Source organism: Ceratotherium simum, chromosome 5 (genome assembly GCF_057802395.1).
Source record: "Ceratotherium simum simum isolate JZ-2026a chromosome 5, ASM5780239v1, whole genome shotgun sequence".
In the NCBI taxonomy this organism is placed as follows: Eukaryota; Metazoa; Chordata; class Mammalia; order Perissodactyla; family Rhinocerotidae; genus Ceratotherium; species Ceratotherium simum.
The window spans coordinates 64,827,351-64,846,368 of NC_141904.1; the positions used below are offsets into that span (position 1 = coordinate 64,827,351).

General features: G+C 40.3%; 1 protein-coding gene across 20 annotated transcripts in view; it reads right to left on the reverse strand.

The window, feature by feature from the left end:
* The window catches only part of MAGI1 (membrane associated guanylate kinase, WW and PDZ domain containing 1), a 623,132-nt gene that overhangs the window by 118,216 nt on the left and 485,898 nt on the right, over positions 1–19,018 (reverse strand). For all 20 annotated transcript variants that reach the window (XM_087431290.1, XM_014793604.2, XM_014793572.2 and 17 more), the window contains one exon: positions 6,227–6,346. In XM_087431290.1, the coding sequence (XP_087287416.1) occupies positions 6,227–6,346 (120 nt within the window). The remainder of the gene's footprint in view (positions 1–6,226; positions 6,347–19,018) is intronic.

A 19,018-nucleotide genomic window follows, 5' to 3' on the forward strand; every position in this document is an offset into this window, starting at 1 on the left:
GGAAGCAAAACAAGAACATTATTGAATGCTGACATCCCCCTTCCTAATTAACATGCAGAAATATGCAACCCATAACTCCAATTTGAAATGTCACCCTGGCACGGCACTTCCACGCTTAGGGAAAACCTTTGCAATGCTCCAAGTATATAATCAGTCTGTTCTATCCAGAGGCATTTGTAAAACAGGCATGTTTGGAACCACCCCCACTGAATAGTTCATCCCTTGTAAACTCTCTCCTAGAGAAGGCCCAAGGGCTGGCTGAGGCAGCAACCTATCTTGCTAAGTGAAAATGTCAATAGAAAAAAGAAAAAAGGAAGGCAAGGCAAAAGAGATGGTGCAGCTGATTTATTTCAAACACGCCATCAAATGCTACAATCAGCTCAGTACCACAATTAGGAAGTTGGGCCAAGGAGGAAAGACACGTTTATTCTTGTCTTCTTTGCCTTACCTGGCCTTGATGTTGATTCTGTCTAGTCACAGAATAAGGAATTTGTTCAAGTCGCAAAGCGGAGATCAATTACGAGCTCCACTAATAACTTCTACACCTTGTGAGGGACAATAGGTTCTTTAGATAGCCAGGAAGGGCCTCTACTCTGTTGGAGTATATGCAACTCTCAGGAATACAGCTGGTGGGTGGTGGAAAGTTTCGTCATGGAGCCCCTGCCCCCTCCACCAAACCTGGCCTTCTCCAGTGTTTCTTATCTCAGCAAATGTAGCAGCTCCTATGCAGTTATGTAAGATGGAAACTAGGAGTCATCCTAGGAGGATTATCGTCAGCTGCGTCTGTGCCAGCTCCTCCTTACAATAAATGATTACCAAGTCCAGCTTTTTAATCACATAACCATCTCTAGATTCAGTAGACTCAGCACCACCACCACCAATGTAGTCCAAAGCTAACTCCAACTAGGGTTGCCAGATAAAATGCAAGACTGAGTGTTCTGTATTTTTATTTGCTAAATTGAGCAACCTAACTCCAGCTCAACCATCAGAGCTCACCTAAACTATTACTTCTACAGGGGAAGATTTTCCCACCTCTACAGAGATAAAATCTCCCCGTCCTATGGTCTCTTTTACACATCCTAACATGCGTACTATCGAATATTTATTTCTGTGATTATTTGAATAATGTGTCTTGTGCACTAGACTGTAAGATTCATAAGGATAGCAATCATATCTGGTTTGCTCAGTATTTTATCTTTAATGAATTAACAAATGAATGAACAAACTAGGAACAGAGTCTACAAAAAAAAGTGCCCATTTCCAGGCAGCAGACACGGGAAATACTGGCATCCCAGTCCTGCATGTGACAAAACCTGGGTGATGGGCATTTGGCCATGTTTTGTCTCCAATTCCTTTTAGTGTCTTAGACCAGTCTCTCTCTGGATCTCAGTTCTGTCTTCTAAATAGATGAACTCCACTACATTTCCACCTTTAAAATCCTACCTGGGATTCTAAACTCCAAACAAATATTGGACCTGAAGGAATGGTCTGAAGGTTATCAGGCCTTGAGGTTTTATTGGTTCGCTCTAGTTGTCTGTCATATCACATGTCACTGAATGTATCCTCAAAAGAAGATCATCACTCCTCTGCAATAACGTCCTCTTTGGAAGGATTCAAAATTATACTTTTTAAAAGAAGCTTCTCTCTTAAAGATGTGCTTAGCTCTCTGAAGTCGGCTAGGTGAGAAGGGAAGAAATATTCTTCTTGAATATTTCCTCATTCTTCCTTGCAGAAGCTTTCATTCTAGAACTGCCCTGTAAAATATGGCAGCCACAAGACACATGTGACTATTTAAATTAGCTTAAATTAAATTAAATTTAAAATTCAGTTTCTCAGTCACAATAACCACATGTGGCTAGTGGCTGCCATGATGGACAGTTCAGAACACTGAACATTTCCATCATGAAGAAAGTTCTGTTGGATAGCACTGGTTCTAAAGGAAGCAGGGCATGGTTCCTTGCCCCTCCTTCTCTAGGACCAACGTTCTGACCTTCTCTTGGTTCATCACACTCGCTTCTCTCTGGATTCAGGCCTTGTGGCCGGTGCTGACTTTTAAACTCAAACGCTGTCCCTCAGCCTCTCACTTGAAATTCTCTGAGAAGCTTCAGTTCAAATGTTGCTTCCTTAAGGAGACCTCCTCTGATGTGAGATGAGATGTTGTGTCCTTGCTACATGCTTCTGGAGCACCCTGTAGCTCCCTTCTCAGAACACTCTTTACTTCTCTTGAAATTGTTTAAATTTAATCTGCCTCCCAAGACTGACAGACTGGTAGAGTGTAGATCCTGGAGCCAGACAGCCTGGGTTGGAATCCCAGCTCTATCTCTGGCTCATCCTGTGAACTTAGAAAAGATAACTGGCATCTCTGGGTCTCCTACTCCTCTTCTGTAAAATGGGGTTAAATTGTACCCACCTCATGGATTGTTGGGTAATTAAGTGAGTTGGTGCATGTAACGCACTTTGAAGAGTACTCAGCACATAGGATACACTAGACAAGTGTTGGCAAAAATAAATCACTAAAGCAGAGCTGCTTTGGTCTTCTGCCCTGGACATCATACCCCACGCCTGCCTCGGGACAACGTCTGACCCAAAGTAAATGCTCAATAAACACTTGTTGAAACACCGTATTTGCATAGAAGGGCTTGCTTTAAAACTGTACTGCCAGGGGCCGGCACGGTGGCGCAAGCGGTTAAGTGCACGCGCTCTGCTGCGGCGGCCCGGAGTTCACAGGTTCGGATCCCGGGCGCGCACTGACGCACGGCTTGGCAAGCTGTGCTGTGGCGGCATCCCATATAAAGTGGAGGAAGATGGGCACGATGTTAGCCCAGGGCCAGTCTTCCTCAGCAAAAAGAGGAGGATTGGCAGATGTTACCTCAGGGCCGATCTTGCTCACAAAAAAAAAAAACAAAACAAAACTGCACCGCCAGAAAAGTTGTCTATAAATATATTCAAAACAGTGTAGCAAGACATTAGTACAGGAATGCTCACTGCAGCACTGTTTACAAAACACCAGAAAAAGGGGGGACAGAGTAGACCCTAAATGTCCACCTGCAGGGGACTGATTAAATAACTTACATACATTCATATAGTGGGACACGGTGCAGCATTCATAATGAGGTGGAACTGTATGGGATAATATGGAAAGATCTCCAAGATATATTAAGTGCAAAGAGCAAGAATAGAGTGCAATAAACAAGAATACATATGGATGTGCTGTTTATGTGTAAGTTTTCTGAATCTTTGCACTTGACTCTTTTAACAGCAGTTACCTATGGGGAAGCGGGGAAGCAATTTGGATTTAAATAGGTTTAAGTTATTTACTGTAGGAAATATTCCATCATGTACATTTATTATACACCTTTATTTTAAAATGTTTAAACTGTCTTGCTTTAAAGAGTATTTTGCGTGTTGTGGCACACTTTTCCTCTCTGGAACCAGGATAGGCCGAGAGAAAAAAATTTGAGCAGGGAAAAAAGATGGTGAGTACCTGGGAAGTAAATAAAGATATTTTACTGGCAAATCCACTGGTTTACTGATGAATAGAAGGGGGAGGAAATCCACTAGGGTGGCCATTTCAGACCAGTCGTGTGTGTAAATATAAGAGCTAATGCTGATTGAGAGCTTACATGTGTCAGACGCTGTGCTCAGCCCTTTCCAATTATTGTCTCATTTAATCCTACCTATGAAGGAAGCACTATTATTATCCTCATTTTACCGAAGGGAAAATGGAGACACAGCGCATTAAGCAACTTGCCAGAGGGCACAGAGCTCAACAGCAGAGGCGCTGAGACTCAAACTCAGGTGGTGCCACAGCCTGCATGCTGGTTAGTGTCCAGCGCCATCGAGGGGCTGCTCCAGGGGAGGCAAAGACGGAGGAAGCTCTAAAGATCTACCCGACTCTACTCCTGTGACAGTATCTGGCATTTAATAAAAATTCTATTTTGCTTTCAGCTTACAGGAGTCAACATAATATACTCCAGTCGGTTCCAAACAATTATGAGCTGTCTCATATGGTAGGGAAATTGTGCAGCTAAAAGGTCAAAGGCTGAAGACCACTTCAGTCAAATGGCCAAACAATGGAATGGATTAAGGCCGGGCCCAAGAAAGTTTCAACTCCAAAATAACAGAGCGACATTCACAGACAGGCAGTTTTATAGACGACCATCAGAAATTTTCAGAAAAACTTTTCCCTGTTGCTACCCACCAGGAAGTTAGGTGAAAATACTAATGGGTTATTGCTACAACTTTTTAGTTACATCTAGGATATTCTTCTTGGGGTTTTCAGGAAAGGGTATGAGATCTGAAAGTCAAACTGAGCTGGGTTTTGTTCCTGGCTCTAGCATTCTAGAACCAGCTGTACAAGCTAGATGCTACTTGGCTTCAGCATTCTCATCTAAAAATTGGGTGATAATAGCTACCTCTGTCAGAGCAATAAAATTAAATGTGCAAACAAAACGACTCCACCTATATATCACTTGGAACACAGATCTCAATAAAATGAGTTAATTTTCCTTTTTCCCCAGACAAATTGTTGTCTAAGTCATATGCTTTTCCTTTTCAACCCAATAATCTTTCGCTTTGCACAACCACTCCCACCCTTAACCTTTCCCAAAATGCCAAGGGAGGTTTTTTATATTCTGGGATTCAAGCTCCCCAGATGGGCAGAGTAAGTGATTTCAGACAAGGACAATTCACTTTCTGCTAACCAAAGAGGATTCACCCTTGCTCTATTCTCAGCCACTTTACATTTTAACTAGATTCACATCTACATGTCAACATGTTGAAGAAGCTCCTGGCACATCACTTAGACCCCTCCCTTCCACCACCTAACTCCTAGGCCTTAAGGAATCATTCTTGCTTTGAGCATTCTCAGATCGCCTTCCAGCCCACCAACTACCAGTCACATCCCAACACCTCAAGGAAACTAAGACAACTGATAATTAGCAATACTCAATGGAAATATTCTTGAGTTCACAATCAGGAATTTGATTAACATCCAAAACATCTAACCACTGTCTAATATATATTCACAATTTGGAAATGAGCAGTAGGTACAAAAATAATGCTCTTCCCCTTCCCCTTCCAAAGAATATCAAACTAGAGTCAGATACCTAAGATTCCCAACCTTTACTACACTGTTGGCCTCTGCCTGGAACAAGGGCTATTATCACATCAAAGCTATAAAGTCCCTAATAAAATAATAGCCTACTTTGTATTTACCCTTTGTTTTTAAGTCTAATCTTGAAAATGCCCCCGTGATCATACAATAAATCCAAATTTTGAGCTTATAAAGAGATACATATAACATAATAACTTGACCAAGTCAATAATTTGACCTAGTTAATATTATATCACTTCTTTCTCAAATAATAACACTCCAAAGAGCAATCAAGTTATGATACTGTTTTCAGAATATGTAATTTTAATTTTTTCCCTACATTTGGCTTTGACCTTGCAGTCCCATTTGTGAGATCTCATCCTATAGATACATTTTCACCTGTGTGAAATGTCCATGTTACTCAATCCAGTAGTGTTTTGAAACATTAAAAATTGAAAATGACTCGAATGTTTATCCATAGGGAATCAGTTAAATAAATTATGGTATGCCCAGACAAAGAGATTACACAGTCACTTAAACAAGAAAACAAGAAGAGCTCTATTACTGAATTGCAAAGACTTGTAAGACATACTGTTAAATAAAAGAGCAGGGTACCAAACAACATGTATTGTGTATGACCTTTTGTGTAAAACAAGGAAGAAATAAGAAAACACACATGTATATAGACATGCATCTGTTTGTACTTACACAAAGAAATTTCAGAGGAGTGAAAATACATTGAAAAACAATTCATGATAATAATAACATTCCAATCCTTCAAGATTAAAACAACACTACCTATAAGATCATATTTTGTGACTGACCATGATTCTTCTTCCTCTTCTAATATCATACACGCCCATTTGAAAAAGCAAAACACATACACATATTTAAATTAATAAATTAAAGGATAAAACCTGTGGAGAAAAAAAAAAAAAACCCCAAAAACTATTTAAGAGCTCCACAAAGCCTTTTTCTATATATTTCATTATTATTAATCACGTTAGGGTAAACTGCAATCTTCTATAGTTGTTTAGACCTCACCAGTCCACAAAATGATTTTGCCTAGATGGCCCTAGATCCTCCGAAGGGCCCAGAAGAAAGGCATCCTCATTGCTGAGATAAGCTCACCTTCATAGGTGCCGACTTCCAGAAGAGTCCCGCTTTGCTCGAGGTCCAAGAACTCCTTCACAGTCAGAAAGTTATAGTCCACGCCAGGCACTTCTCCTTCTCTCGGAGATCGGGTTGTGCCTGCAGCAGACAAGACACAGGCACAAGAAGCCATCAGTCAACTACAAAAGGAAGCGCCACATCCAGGTGTAATTAAAATAACCTGTTCAGTAAGCTGGAGGACCTTAGGCTGCAGACCTGTCTGCCCAGACATGGACCTGGAACAGGCAACTTATTTCTAAGAGAATAGCCTCCTCACTTCCACCCTCTAGTGCCTGGGACCCTCAAAGAGGAGAAAGAGAAAATCGAGCACAGCTGGGTAACTCGAAGAGAGTTTTAGAATTTTTACAAATGCACTGAATGAAAAAGGTGAACTGGATTTTATACAGACAACATTCACAATCAGCAGCTTTTAGGACTCCAGTAAATACTAAAAAGATATCCTCCTTAAGCTCAGAGCCTAAGGGGTTTATATTTTTATCACAGGCTTTGAAATTCTTGTGTTCCGCAGTACATCCGGCAAGTTCCAATGTAATAAGCCCTTTGAAGAAAATGACATTGACTGCATAAACACATCACTAGAGCAATGCGATTGCCCAAGATCTGTGGTTGGATATCTCCCAGGTATTAAAATGCTGCTGTTCTCCAGGTAATTAATATGTTTGGTAAAAAGAGGCCACCCATAGTTCTGGCTGGAGAGAAAGGACACTGCATTTGCTAGAAAATTATCCCCCTAAATTAATCTGGTCATTCTTTCAATGACTAATAAATAAAACAACTCTTCTTATGAAATAATATCGGGCCTCTAGAGTATTTAAGTAAGCCAGCTCAGGTGCTGGGCTGTAGACCTATCATTTTAGCCCAGTCTCAACCAAAAGCACAGAAGAAATGCGGAAGGAATGTGGTTTACACATAATGCAAGAAAAGAAAATAAACCAAGAAGCATTTATGTAACGCTAGGAATCTATGTTAAATATTATGGAAGAACCAAAAAGAGCAAAACATATGATTTCTGCTCCTGTCAAGTTAGGAGATATGATCAACTTGGCTTATTTTGCAAGGCACCGTTACCCATGGTGCCTTAAGATTAATGTTTTCCCATATAATAAGCAGGGATTTTTCTGTATTCCTAAGAACTTAATAAGCAGGGATTTCCCCCTATTCCTAGGAACTTTAAAGCTATTAAATAACCAGTTGTATGAACCTAGTGGCTCTAATGTTCCCAGCTCAGTGTAGTCTCTCTGATCACTTGCTTATGTGAACGATTATGGCCACACACCAACAGTGAAGATCCAGAATTCACTTAAGTCAAAAAAGTCAACACTTGTTGCATGTTTTACTCAGGGTAAATGCATTTTAAATGAGCCCAATTTTTCTAATATCTGAAATCTGAGGGTTTTAAATAGCTGCAAATTGTCCATAGTACAGTTGTACTACAAATGCTGCTTATCATGCCCAGCATACTGGGGCTTTCTGGTAAAGAAGCCTGCTGTGTAGCATCCAGAAGTCTATGCTTGTACTGTTTCCTAATTTGTTTCCATTTCTGGCTCCCTTGGCAGATGAGGACAAGCCTTTGAGGTAGTTTACAACTTTTAAATTTGTATCTCCAATGTCAGGCACACAGTAGGTACTCCAAAAACATAAAGAGTACCATACACTGCTGACGAGCAGGTGTCTGGAATGGGAATGATGGGTTCATGGTTTGGCTCCCCAACTTGTGGTCTTAGGCATGTTCCTCAGCTTCTGTTATTTCTTAGTTTCCTCTTCTATGAAATAGGGATAATTACAGTACCTACACTATAGGTTTGTTGTGTGTATTGAATGAGATAAACCTTTAGAAGGCTTAGCTCAACAATCATAAGCACATATTACAGTTTATGTTATTGGTAGAATGATATAAGTTGATATAATGATCCATGTATAATATTCTATGTTTCACTTTTTCAATAAATATTTACTGAGGCCCCAATACATGCCGTATGACAATTTAGGCACTGGGGAAACACTGGTGAGCAAAACAAGGCCACTTACCCTAATGGAATTTATATTTTATATGAAAGACAGAAAATAAATATGTATGTAAATAGAACACATAATTTCAGATGGAAATAATTCTTCCATAGGAAGCCTGGGTTAAAGGATTAGAAAGTGTCTCAGAGCAACACAGGCTAAAGGGCTTGAAAGTGTCTTAGAGGAAGGAAGTGAGGTGGGGAGTAGGGAAGCTATTCTAGACAGGTGATTAGGAAAAGCCTGGCTAAGGAGGTGTTGTCTAAATTGAGAGCCATGCAAAGGTGAAGGGGAAAAGTATCCCAGGCAGGGAAAAGGTCAAGGGCTTTGATGTAGGAATAGGCTTGGCCTGTTGGGGGAAGAGAGAAAAGGCCAGAGCTGTTGTAGCAGGGCAAGGGACAAGAGGTTAGAAATTAAAGCAAGGGGCCAGATGATGTAGGCCGCAGAAAACACTTCATATTTTGTTCTAAGGATGATGGGAAGCCAGTAGAGGGTTTTGCCATGGGTGGTGCCATGATTCATTTTTAAAAGATCATTGAGTTTTACAGAGACCAGGCTATGGGCAGAGTGCAGGGGGTGGTGGGCAAGATACAAGCAAGGAGATTAGTCAGGTGCTATTATAGTGTACAGGTGAGAGAAAATCAGGCCCAGACAAGAATAGCTGGACGGAGGCAGTAAGAAGCAGTCAGTTTTCTATCACAAATTATGAATATCTTAAATAGCTGTAATATAGTCCACAGGAGAGACATACTAAAAGTACGTCAACTCCTCAGGCCATGCTACGTCTATATTTTGAAGACAGAACTTGCTGATGGAGTGGATCTAAGTGTGTAAGAAAAACAGAAGAATAAAGACTGACATCTTATTCTTTGACCTGCACCAATGGGTTGTGCCATTTACAGAGATCAAGAAGACGGGAGAAATGGTTCTTAGGGGGAAAAAAAATTAAGAGTTCACTTTCGGACATGTAAAGTTTGAGATGCCTATTAGACACCTAGGTCTAAAGAGCCCTAGACAGTCGACTAAGATCACAGTGGAGGTTGGCACATAAACTTGGGAGTGAGTGATCAGTAATCCATTGGCCTTTGAAGGCAAGAGACAGAAAGAGATAATCTAGGGAGAGAGAGTGTAGAAAAAGAAGCCATGAAGTTTGGGTTGAACACTAAAACCTTGTAATTTTTAGATTCTGAGAAAAGAAGGAAGATCCTCAAAGGAGACTAAGAGGCAGCAGTCAGGAAGGCAGGACCAAAGGAGGCGGGTGTGATGTCTTGGAGCCAAGTGAAAAAGCTGTTCAGCTGGCTACTTGGAAAACACAAACAGTCGACATCATATTGGGAAATTCCAGTGCAGGCAAGAATAGAATCTCTTTGAAACTTGCTGTCCTAAACATGCCCTAGATGGCAACTCTCATATTCGGCCTCTGCACCAAAATTCCGTTAACTTAATCCACTTCCACCCCCAAAAAAGATGAAGATAAATAAAACCAAACAAAAGATTTGCTGGGTTTTTAAAGTCTTCTAAAACCAGACAATGTTGGGTTTTTTCCTCCTTCTGTAGGCATCTTATCTTTGCCGTTTCTTTCAACTATGTTTCTAGAACCAATTTGTCAGATTAACTTTAAAGACAACAATAACCCCTGGGTCTTAATTTCCTGAAAGCATTCAAAATAATCAAGAACTTCAAAAATACTACATTTTAGAGGAAAAGTGAAACTAGCAGATACCATTTCCCCATGTAAATAAATATGCTTACAATGGCCTTTGAGCTGCAGGGGAAGGGGTGGGGGCGGGTAAGTCTCTACCCACAAAACCTTCAGGGTTTATTACCCAGACAAAACCTTTCCACTCTGCAGGCTAGCAGGAGGTTCAGCCCCAGTTATCCTCTGAGCAACCCGCCCTGGGTCTGGGCCAACATGACCAGGCTCCATTCAGTGACGCTAGGGAGAAAAGGGCCTGGGAGGGGACCCCGCCTCCTCTTTTCTTCTAGCAGAATGACAGGCTGCCGGCTGGACACACGCCTGGCAGATGGCATTTCAAAAGGTTTTCAGGAGCCATCTGGGGTGGGTACAATTATTACAAACCACGCTTCTAACAAAGCCAGAAGGGTTACTTCCTGGCAGAAGAGAAGTAAAACAAATTCTATCATGTTTCTCAGGGACAGCATATTAAAAAAAAAAAAAATCAGCAGGCTGACAAACTGGGGTTTCTACAGCTTCCAACACTGCCTTCTGTTTGTATAGCTAGAAATCAGGCCAACAGTATCTGCAGTTATTAGCTTTAAACAAATAAACACAGTACCCACCTCCTCACCTTCAAAAAGAAAAAAAGAAAGAGTATCAAACACTAGGAAAAGAATAATAGCTTCCATTTATCGGATGCTTACTTATGTCCCAGGCAAGGTGTAAAGCACTTAATCAATACTATTGTGTTTAATCTTCATAAGAAACATAGAAGTAAGGATCATTATTATACTCATTTTAGTGATGAGGAAGCTGATATTCAAGAAGTAAAGTAACCTGCCCAAGGTCACATAACAAGTAAGTGGGGCAGAGCTATAATTTGAATGCAGACAGTCTGTCTTTAGCATCCCTCATTCTAAATCATCTCTGTCCAATAGAGCTTTCTGCCATGATGCAAATGTTCCATATCTGTGTTGTCTAACATGGTAGCCACTAGCCACACGCAGTTTATTGATAAATGGCTAGTGTGACTGAGGAACTGAATTTAAAATTTTATCTTATTTTAATTATATTAAATTTAAATAGCCACACGTGGCTAGTGGTAACCGGATTGCCAGCGCAGCTCTAAACCATGAGGGATTTGAGTCGCCTGCACTGCGCCATGTCCAGTACAATGCCCCCAAAGCACTTCTTGCTCTCAAAATAATAACAAGAAACATACTTCAACAGCAGACATCTTGTACTCAACACAGAAAAACCTTCTTTTTAAGAACTCTTATATGTTTTGAAAAATGATCTAGTCAAACTCTGTTTTGTACTAAAAATTCTGATTGGTTCCTAACTGGATATGGTCTCTTAGAAAAAAAAAAATCTCCTTAAATATTTGTGGCAGCATGGTTTTAGCAAAAACAAAAACAAAAGACCAAACCAAAAGCAGTCCTCCAAAACAAAAAATTGAGTGCCCACGAATATGGGAATGATTGAATGAAATATGGTAGATTCACGCTCAGGAAAATTTTTTCACTATGTAAAAAATAGTTAGATCTATATGTAGTTATCAGAAGGAATGTCTATGGTGTACAGTTGAGTGATGCAATCAAGTTACAGAATGATAACGTAAACTGTCACTGCATTTTATTGAAAAATAGAAAAGGAAGCCCTATGGGTGCTGCATGTTTTATGAGTTAATAAATAGTTAAATGGGTGGACTACTACTAAACCCTTAACAGAGGTAACCTCAGGAGAGCGGGTTCAGAAATGGGAAGAGATAAAATGATTATTTCTTTAAATACTTTTCACACTCTGAATTGTCCCTATGGGTATGTAGTTGTTTTGGCATTTTACAAATTGAATGAAATAATTATTTAAGGAATCTTGAAAGATCTGATTCTTGAGCATCCTACTCAAATATCTTCAATATTAACTTAGTTCTCGCAAAAATACATAAAAGAATATAGGCTCCAACTGAATCAAACAAATAATATGTTCCAAGGTTTCTCATCTCATAGAAAGCCAGCATCAACATGAGCAACACTTGCCTTTAGCTTAAATAGGAATATACTACAAATAAAGTTGAGGAGAAGGTGGTACTATTTTTCTGCCCCATCTTGTTTTTTAAACTTCACACCATTCATCATTTAAACAGAGTCCTTTTTTGTGTGTGTGAGGAAGATCAGCCCTGAGCTAACATCCGTTGCCAATCTTCCTCTTTTTGCTGAGGAAGACTGGCCCTAGGCTACACGTCCATGCCCATCCTCCTCTACTTGATATGGGACGCCGCCACAGCATGGCTTGACAAGCGGTGCATCAGTTCGTGCCCAGGATGTGAACCTGGGAACCCCAGGCCACCAAAGCAGAGCATACGAACTTAACCGCTATGCCACCAGGCTGGCCCCCTAAACAGAGTCCTTTTTTTTTTTTTTTTGTGAGGAGATCAGCCCTGTGCTAACATCCACCAATCCTCCTCGTTTTTTGCTGAGGAAGACGGCCCTGGGCTAACATCCGTGCCCATCCTCCTCCACTTTATATGGGACGCCGCCACAGCATGGCTTGCCAAGCAGTGCGTCGGTGCGCGCCCAGGATCGGAACCAGCGAACCCCGGGCCGCCAGAAGCGGAGCGCGCGCACTTAACCGCTTGCGCCACCAGGCCGGCCCCTAAACAGAGTCCTTTTTAAGTGTTAACATGCCCACAAGATTTGCACCAGAGAAGTGAATACTATCAACTCTTTTCACCACCAGATCATGACTTAACAAATTAATCTGAGCTATGTCCTACTGAATGTCTCAGTATGAATTAGCAATGGCCCCAAAAGTTCGTCCCTTAAAGCTTGAGTGGCCGCATGCTTCTTATGCACATTTTATGGTTCATAAACTTTTAGTGTACCTGGTTTGAGTGATGCTTGCTGAGGAAATCAGAAAATGACCTTCCTTATCAAACTCCACAAGCCATGGCTGCAGAAAAGAAACCGGATTTGGAGCTCATTTGTTCTCTCTTCTTATTCTAAAGATTTTATTTATTTATTTTTCCCCCAAAGCCCCAGTAGATAGTTGTCTGTCACAGCTGCACATCCTTCTAGTTGCTGTATGTGGGAGGCGGCCTCAGCATGGCCGGAGAAGCGGTGCGTCGGTGCGCGCCCGGGATCCGAACCGGGGCCACCAGCAGCGGAGCGCGCGTACTTAACCGCTAAGCCACGGGGCTGGCCCTCTCTTCTTATTCTAGAAATTCTCTTGAAATATCCAGTTGAAGCAGCAAAAAAATCCTAGTGATGAGACACTGATATGCCATTTCCTCCTGCTACGAGTTCCCAACACCATCAGGACTACTCGAGGCATGCTGTCACTCAGCACCTGTCCGGAGTCCCAAGGCCAGATTGCTAATAGAAGAATCATTACCCTACTAAGATTAAATTGTTATTACTCAATTATATCACCTGCCACTTTTCAAAATCAAACAACGAGACTTCAAAAAATTACAGTCACCTCAACTGCCTCCATGTTAAGGAAAGATCATCATTTTCTATACTAAAACAATTGTTTACATTGCTTGAAATTGGTTATATATCCAGGACAGCCTCATGTTGTTCATTCAGTTAGTTGATGGAGATGGAGCATAGCTGAACGTGTTGTTCCCACAAATTCACTAAATTACCTACCACTCACAACTTTTGCCATATTTCAGGACCAGTAGTACTATTTGCTCATTATTTTCCCTTCAAATCAAACTGCTATTTAAAAAACTTAAATATACTCATGTAAAAAGGAAATGCTTAACTGCTACACCTCTATTAGAACAGTTTTTAAAAGATCTTACAATATCAAATGCTTGCAAAAATATGGAGCAACTGGAACTCTCATACATTGTTGGTAAGGACGCAAAATGGTACAGTCACTGGGAAAGAGTTTTGGCAGTTTGTTAAAATATTAAATATAAATTTACCGTTATGATCCAACAATCACACTCCTAAATATTTATCCTAGAGAAATCAAAACATGTGTTCACACAAAAACCTATATACAAATATTTATAGCAGCTTTATGCATAACCACCCAAAACTGGAAAACAACCCAAACGTTCTTCAACTGGTGAATGGATAAACTGTGATACATCCCTACAATGAACACCACTCAACAAAATTACAGACATACACAAAACATGAATGAATCTCAAATACACTGCGCCAAGTGAAAGAAAAGCCAGGGTCAAAAGGCTACATACTGTATGATTCCATTTACATGATATTCTATAAAAGGCAAAACTACAATAGGAACAGAATAAACCAGTGGTTGCCAGATGTGGGACTGAAGTTGACTACAAAGGGACAGCACAAGGGAACAGGGAGGTGGGGAGAGGAGAGAACTGTTCTGTATCCTGATTGTGGTGGTGGCTGAACAACTGTGCATTTCTCAAAACCTACAGATCTGGATACCACAAAAGGTGAATTTTACCGCTTATAATTTTTTTTTTTAAAAAGGAAATATTTAGCATTACCTCAAATGAAGAATCAGTTTCATCCTGCCAGAAATAATAAGTAACTAAAAATAAATGCAATAAAAGTAAAGCCATTTCATTTCATCTAGAGCCTAAGGCTCCAAGCCTGAGGTCTGCATTCTCTTACCACAAAGGAGAGATTAACAAACATTAGAAAGAGATCTATTAGCACCAGAATGAGACTTTCTCCTTAACGTAATTATAAGAATATTTTTAAAATCATAAAGAAAATCATCTCACATCATCTTAAAATTGTTTTAAGAACCACTAGAAGTAGGCCTCTAACACCTGGGAAATCATCAGGACAGAGGTGAGAGGCTCGAGTTGCGAAGCTGGAAAAACCTAGTTTCAAAGTCCAACTCCACCATCTTACTCTCTAAAGAATTTAGATTGCTGAATCTCTCTAGGTCTCAGTTTCCTCACCTACAGGTGAAGATGGAAGTAATAAAAATAAATAAAAATTTAAAATAAAAATTTTTAAATGGAAATAATAAAAATATCTATACTCAGGCTTCTGTGTGAGCACCAAATGAGGTAAGACCTATGCAGATCTTATCACAGTGTCTAGTATGTAGTGATAAGCATCCGAAACAAATGAGTAGTTGATATTCAGCTGACTTGGATTTGGTTGGCTTAAAAACTGGGATGTGAATTTCACCAACACTCTTGAAAATATGCTCATGGAGAAAAATGTCTATGCTTATGATCTAGATACATTATTATGTTGTATTCATGCAAAATACCCTCAAAAATCAAACCTGCATCATTCTTTGGATTCTGGCCTTCAGTTAATGCAATCACTCTGGCTAGGAGTTTACCTGCCTATTTACTATTTCAATCCTCCCTGTTCCAAAAAAAAAAAGAAAAAATAGAAGGAATGTATGTCCTACAGCTAAGTAATCTTGATGTTTTCACCCTGTAGGAAAAAGTCCTAACTCCTTGGCTCTAATTCATGAATGATCTTGTCCTCTTTTCACCATCCAAGAAATACCAATTTCGTAGCATGCACCATTGCAAACATTCTTCTATGAGTAGATGCCTTTTCCTTAGGGAGCCAGACCAATCACAAGAAGGACGTGATTCTCTCCTTACTCCTAGAGCAGAGATTTGGAAACAACATATCCACAAATACTGACCACAGCCTTAATGTTTTATAGACTCAAAACACTGGTAACTTTTCCATGGTGCCTTAAACACGGCAGCAGGCACCCAAATGTAGAGCCACTATAACGTGTACTGCATGTTATCTTCTGGGAATTTTTAATAAAAAGCACTCACTTTAAGCTAAGCTTTTGTATCACCAATAGAGTTAACATGAAGTATACACAAGGATCTGAGGACAGAAGATCAACAGACCTTTTCTCTTAAGAGAACACACATATACTTAAAACAAGTCCACCCAGCTTCTTGCTTGTGTCCTTTCAAACCTACATTCCTTGGGAAAGGGGATTTAAGCAGATTTTCTATAACCGTGGGGCAGAAACAAATAGATGCATTAAAGGAAAGGTAAAGAAGAGCTAGAGGCAGAGGAAGCACAGGCTAGGCCCTAATATACGACTGTTGAAGGTATCTCCTGATTAAGGAATACAGAGTAATAAAATTATTAACAACTATTATTTATTCAGCATTTACTATGTGCCAGGGAACTGTTAAGTACTTCACAGATGACAGTATCCTGAGGCTTGGCTGAGAGTAAAGTGACTTGACTTTACTGGGCTCCTGGTTCGCGGGCTTTCAGACTCAGACTAGGACATATACCATCTGCTCCCCTGGTTCTCAGACCCTCAGGCTCAGAGTGAATTACACCACCAGCTTTCCAGGTTCTCCAGTAGGCAGGTGGCAGACTGTAGCATTTCTAGGCCTCCATAATTGCATGAACCAATTCCTATAATAAATCTCTCTCTCTTTACATACACACACACACACATATATCCTATTGGTTCTGGTTTTCTGGAGAACTCTGACTAATACACGGGGCAACTAATACACAGGGTAAATTGATCCTTTCGAGAAGCACCATTTTGACTTATTGGCCATTCCCTCTCTCCAAACCTCCCAACCGTCATAACAAAGGTCAGAAACAGTACCTTCATCTTTATATCCTGGATGGTAACACAGAATACTCAGTAATTATGTCTTCAATGGAATACTGCCAACCTGCTCAATAGTGAGTGTGTAAAGATAATTATTTCATGCCAGCTACAACTCGCATGGTTGGGATCAGAAGACCCTTTCGGGCTCCATCTTCCACGTAGGAACATGTGTGATGGAGACACAGGAATCTCATTAATGGATCACACCTAAATCACTTGAAATTAATAAGGACTTGGCATTTATTCCAATGTGCTGATGATTTGGAAAAAGGGCCTAGAAATCAGAGATGGGAACTGTCTGATCTGGTTTTCATGATCCTACTTCTAGCTCTTCTCTCTACAATTGTAACTTGGGATGAAGAGAAAGAATGAGTTTTGCGTGCCAGATCCAAGTTGAAGGTAGTTCAAGAAGAACTCTTCAAATTGCCCAGACATCCTTTTCTCGGAGGCCAGTTGTCCTTTGTTATTAGAAGAAGTTTGAACATGTTACCTTTCAAGGAGAGCCACACAATGCTGAGGGTAAATGTGGACCTGCAGCCTGCTGAGTGAATCACATTATGATTCAAAAAGAGGGTCTATATTTGCCTACGGAAGCCTTTGGCAAGCAACTGGTTCCCAATAATAAACAAAGGAAGCAACTCTAAAGGAAGGAACAGGTATAAGAAGAATCAGGTTCTAGTTCCAGCTCCGCCATTAAATTAATTATGTCACTGACCTTGGACGATTCCTTTTCTATGCACCCATTGTCCTAATCTGTAAAACAGGAAGGGTAACCATTGCCCTGATTATATCACAGAATGATTATGAGATAACAAATCAATTCCTCCACAAGGATACAAAGTCACTGGCAAACTGAAGGCATTTACAAATTTTGTTCATAATAAAAATCTGTATTTAGGCCAGCATTTATCCTCTGTATGCATTATCTCATTTAATCCTTAAAACAACCCTATAAAATAGGTACTATTATTATCCCCACATCACAGATGAGAAAACATGCACAGAGAGATTAGATGACTTGCCAAAAATTACACAGCTGATACGGGGCAACGCCAGGATTTGAATCCAGGATTTTAATGCCACAGAGCACTGAAAGCTCCTGAACACAAAGAAGACACTGGGTGGGGAGAGGCGGACAGCTGAGTCTCCACAGCTCTTCGCCCGAGGGTGAAAAAATTACCTGTCCTCACCAAAGAAAGATGCCAGACACTGAGGGAGTCAAGTATGGGGGAGAATGCCCCTCCCCGACGACTTCCCTGATCCCCAACCCAAGCTCCCAGGAACTGTCTTACTAGCTCTTAATCACAAGAATGAGGTAAATTAGGCAAGAATCCATTGACTAGGAAAGTCAAGTAACAACTTGAACCTGAATATTAACCATTCTTCCTCTTTTATGCGGGGGAGGGAACTTTGGCACATATAATAAACCCATGGAAACCCTGCATTCATTAAAAACAGGAAAGTGAAAATTTTCAAACTGTCATTGATTCATTTCAAACATTCAGTATTCAGGAAATAAAGGATAAGAATCTCCAACACTAGATGCACGCTTATCAAAAATCAACTTCTGAGGATTATCTTGAGGCATTTTTGTTCGGAAAGGAATTTGGGAATTCAGTAATGCCACATCCTAGTACTAAAGGCTGTCTATGATAAAAGGGGATTAGATCAGATAGACTTCCTCCACTATGACAGGTAATACTTTTACTTTCTTTGAATTAATGACAGTAACTCTTGGTATAAAACGGAACGAACTAATTCCAACAATTTCAACCAGAAAATTTCAAAAGCATTTGAAAGAAAATGACTATTTTGGTGAAAAGCTGTAATTAATTAAGAATATCAAGTTTCCACAAATTAGATGATTTTGCAAGCCCAATGCTGAATGTTTCTAATATTTGGCAGCTTTCTTTCTTTAGTTAAAAAAAAATCAAGGGTGACTGCTAAAGGGTACATGGTTTCTTTTGAGGGTAATGAAAATGTTCTAAAATTAGATAGTTGCAATGGTTGCACAGTTCTAGGACTATAATAAAAACTACTACAGAGATGCAGAGATAAATAGAAAGTAGTCTCTGTCTTCAAGGATATTACAATTTTTTGTGTGTGAGGAAGATTAGCCCTGAGCTAACATCTGTTGCCAATCCTCCTCTTTTTGCTGAGGAAGACTGGCGCTGGGCTAACATCCATGCCCATCTTCCTCTATACGGGACGCTGCCACAGCATGGCTTGACAAGCAGTGCATCGGTGCGCGCCCGGGATCCGAAGTCGAGAACCCTGGGTGGCCAAAGCGGAGCGTGCGCACTTAACCGCTATGCCACCAAGCCGGCCCCAAAGATATTACAATTTAGTAGAGTTTTTACATTTCCACAAATAACATGTGAAGTATAATCATTCTTCAACAATTTAATAATTGCTTCCATTAGTCCTCCCAATATACAAACCAAGAGCAAGTGTGAGATCAGAAATCACTGACCATGTTATGTCAT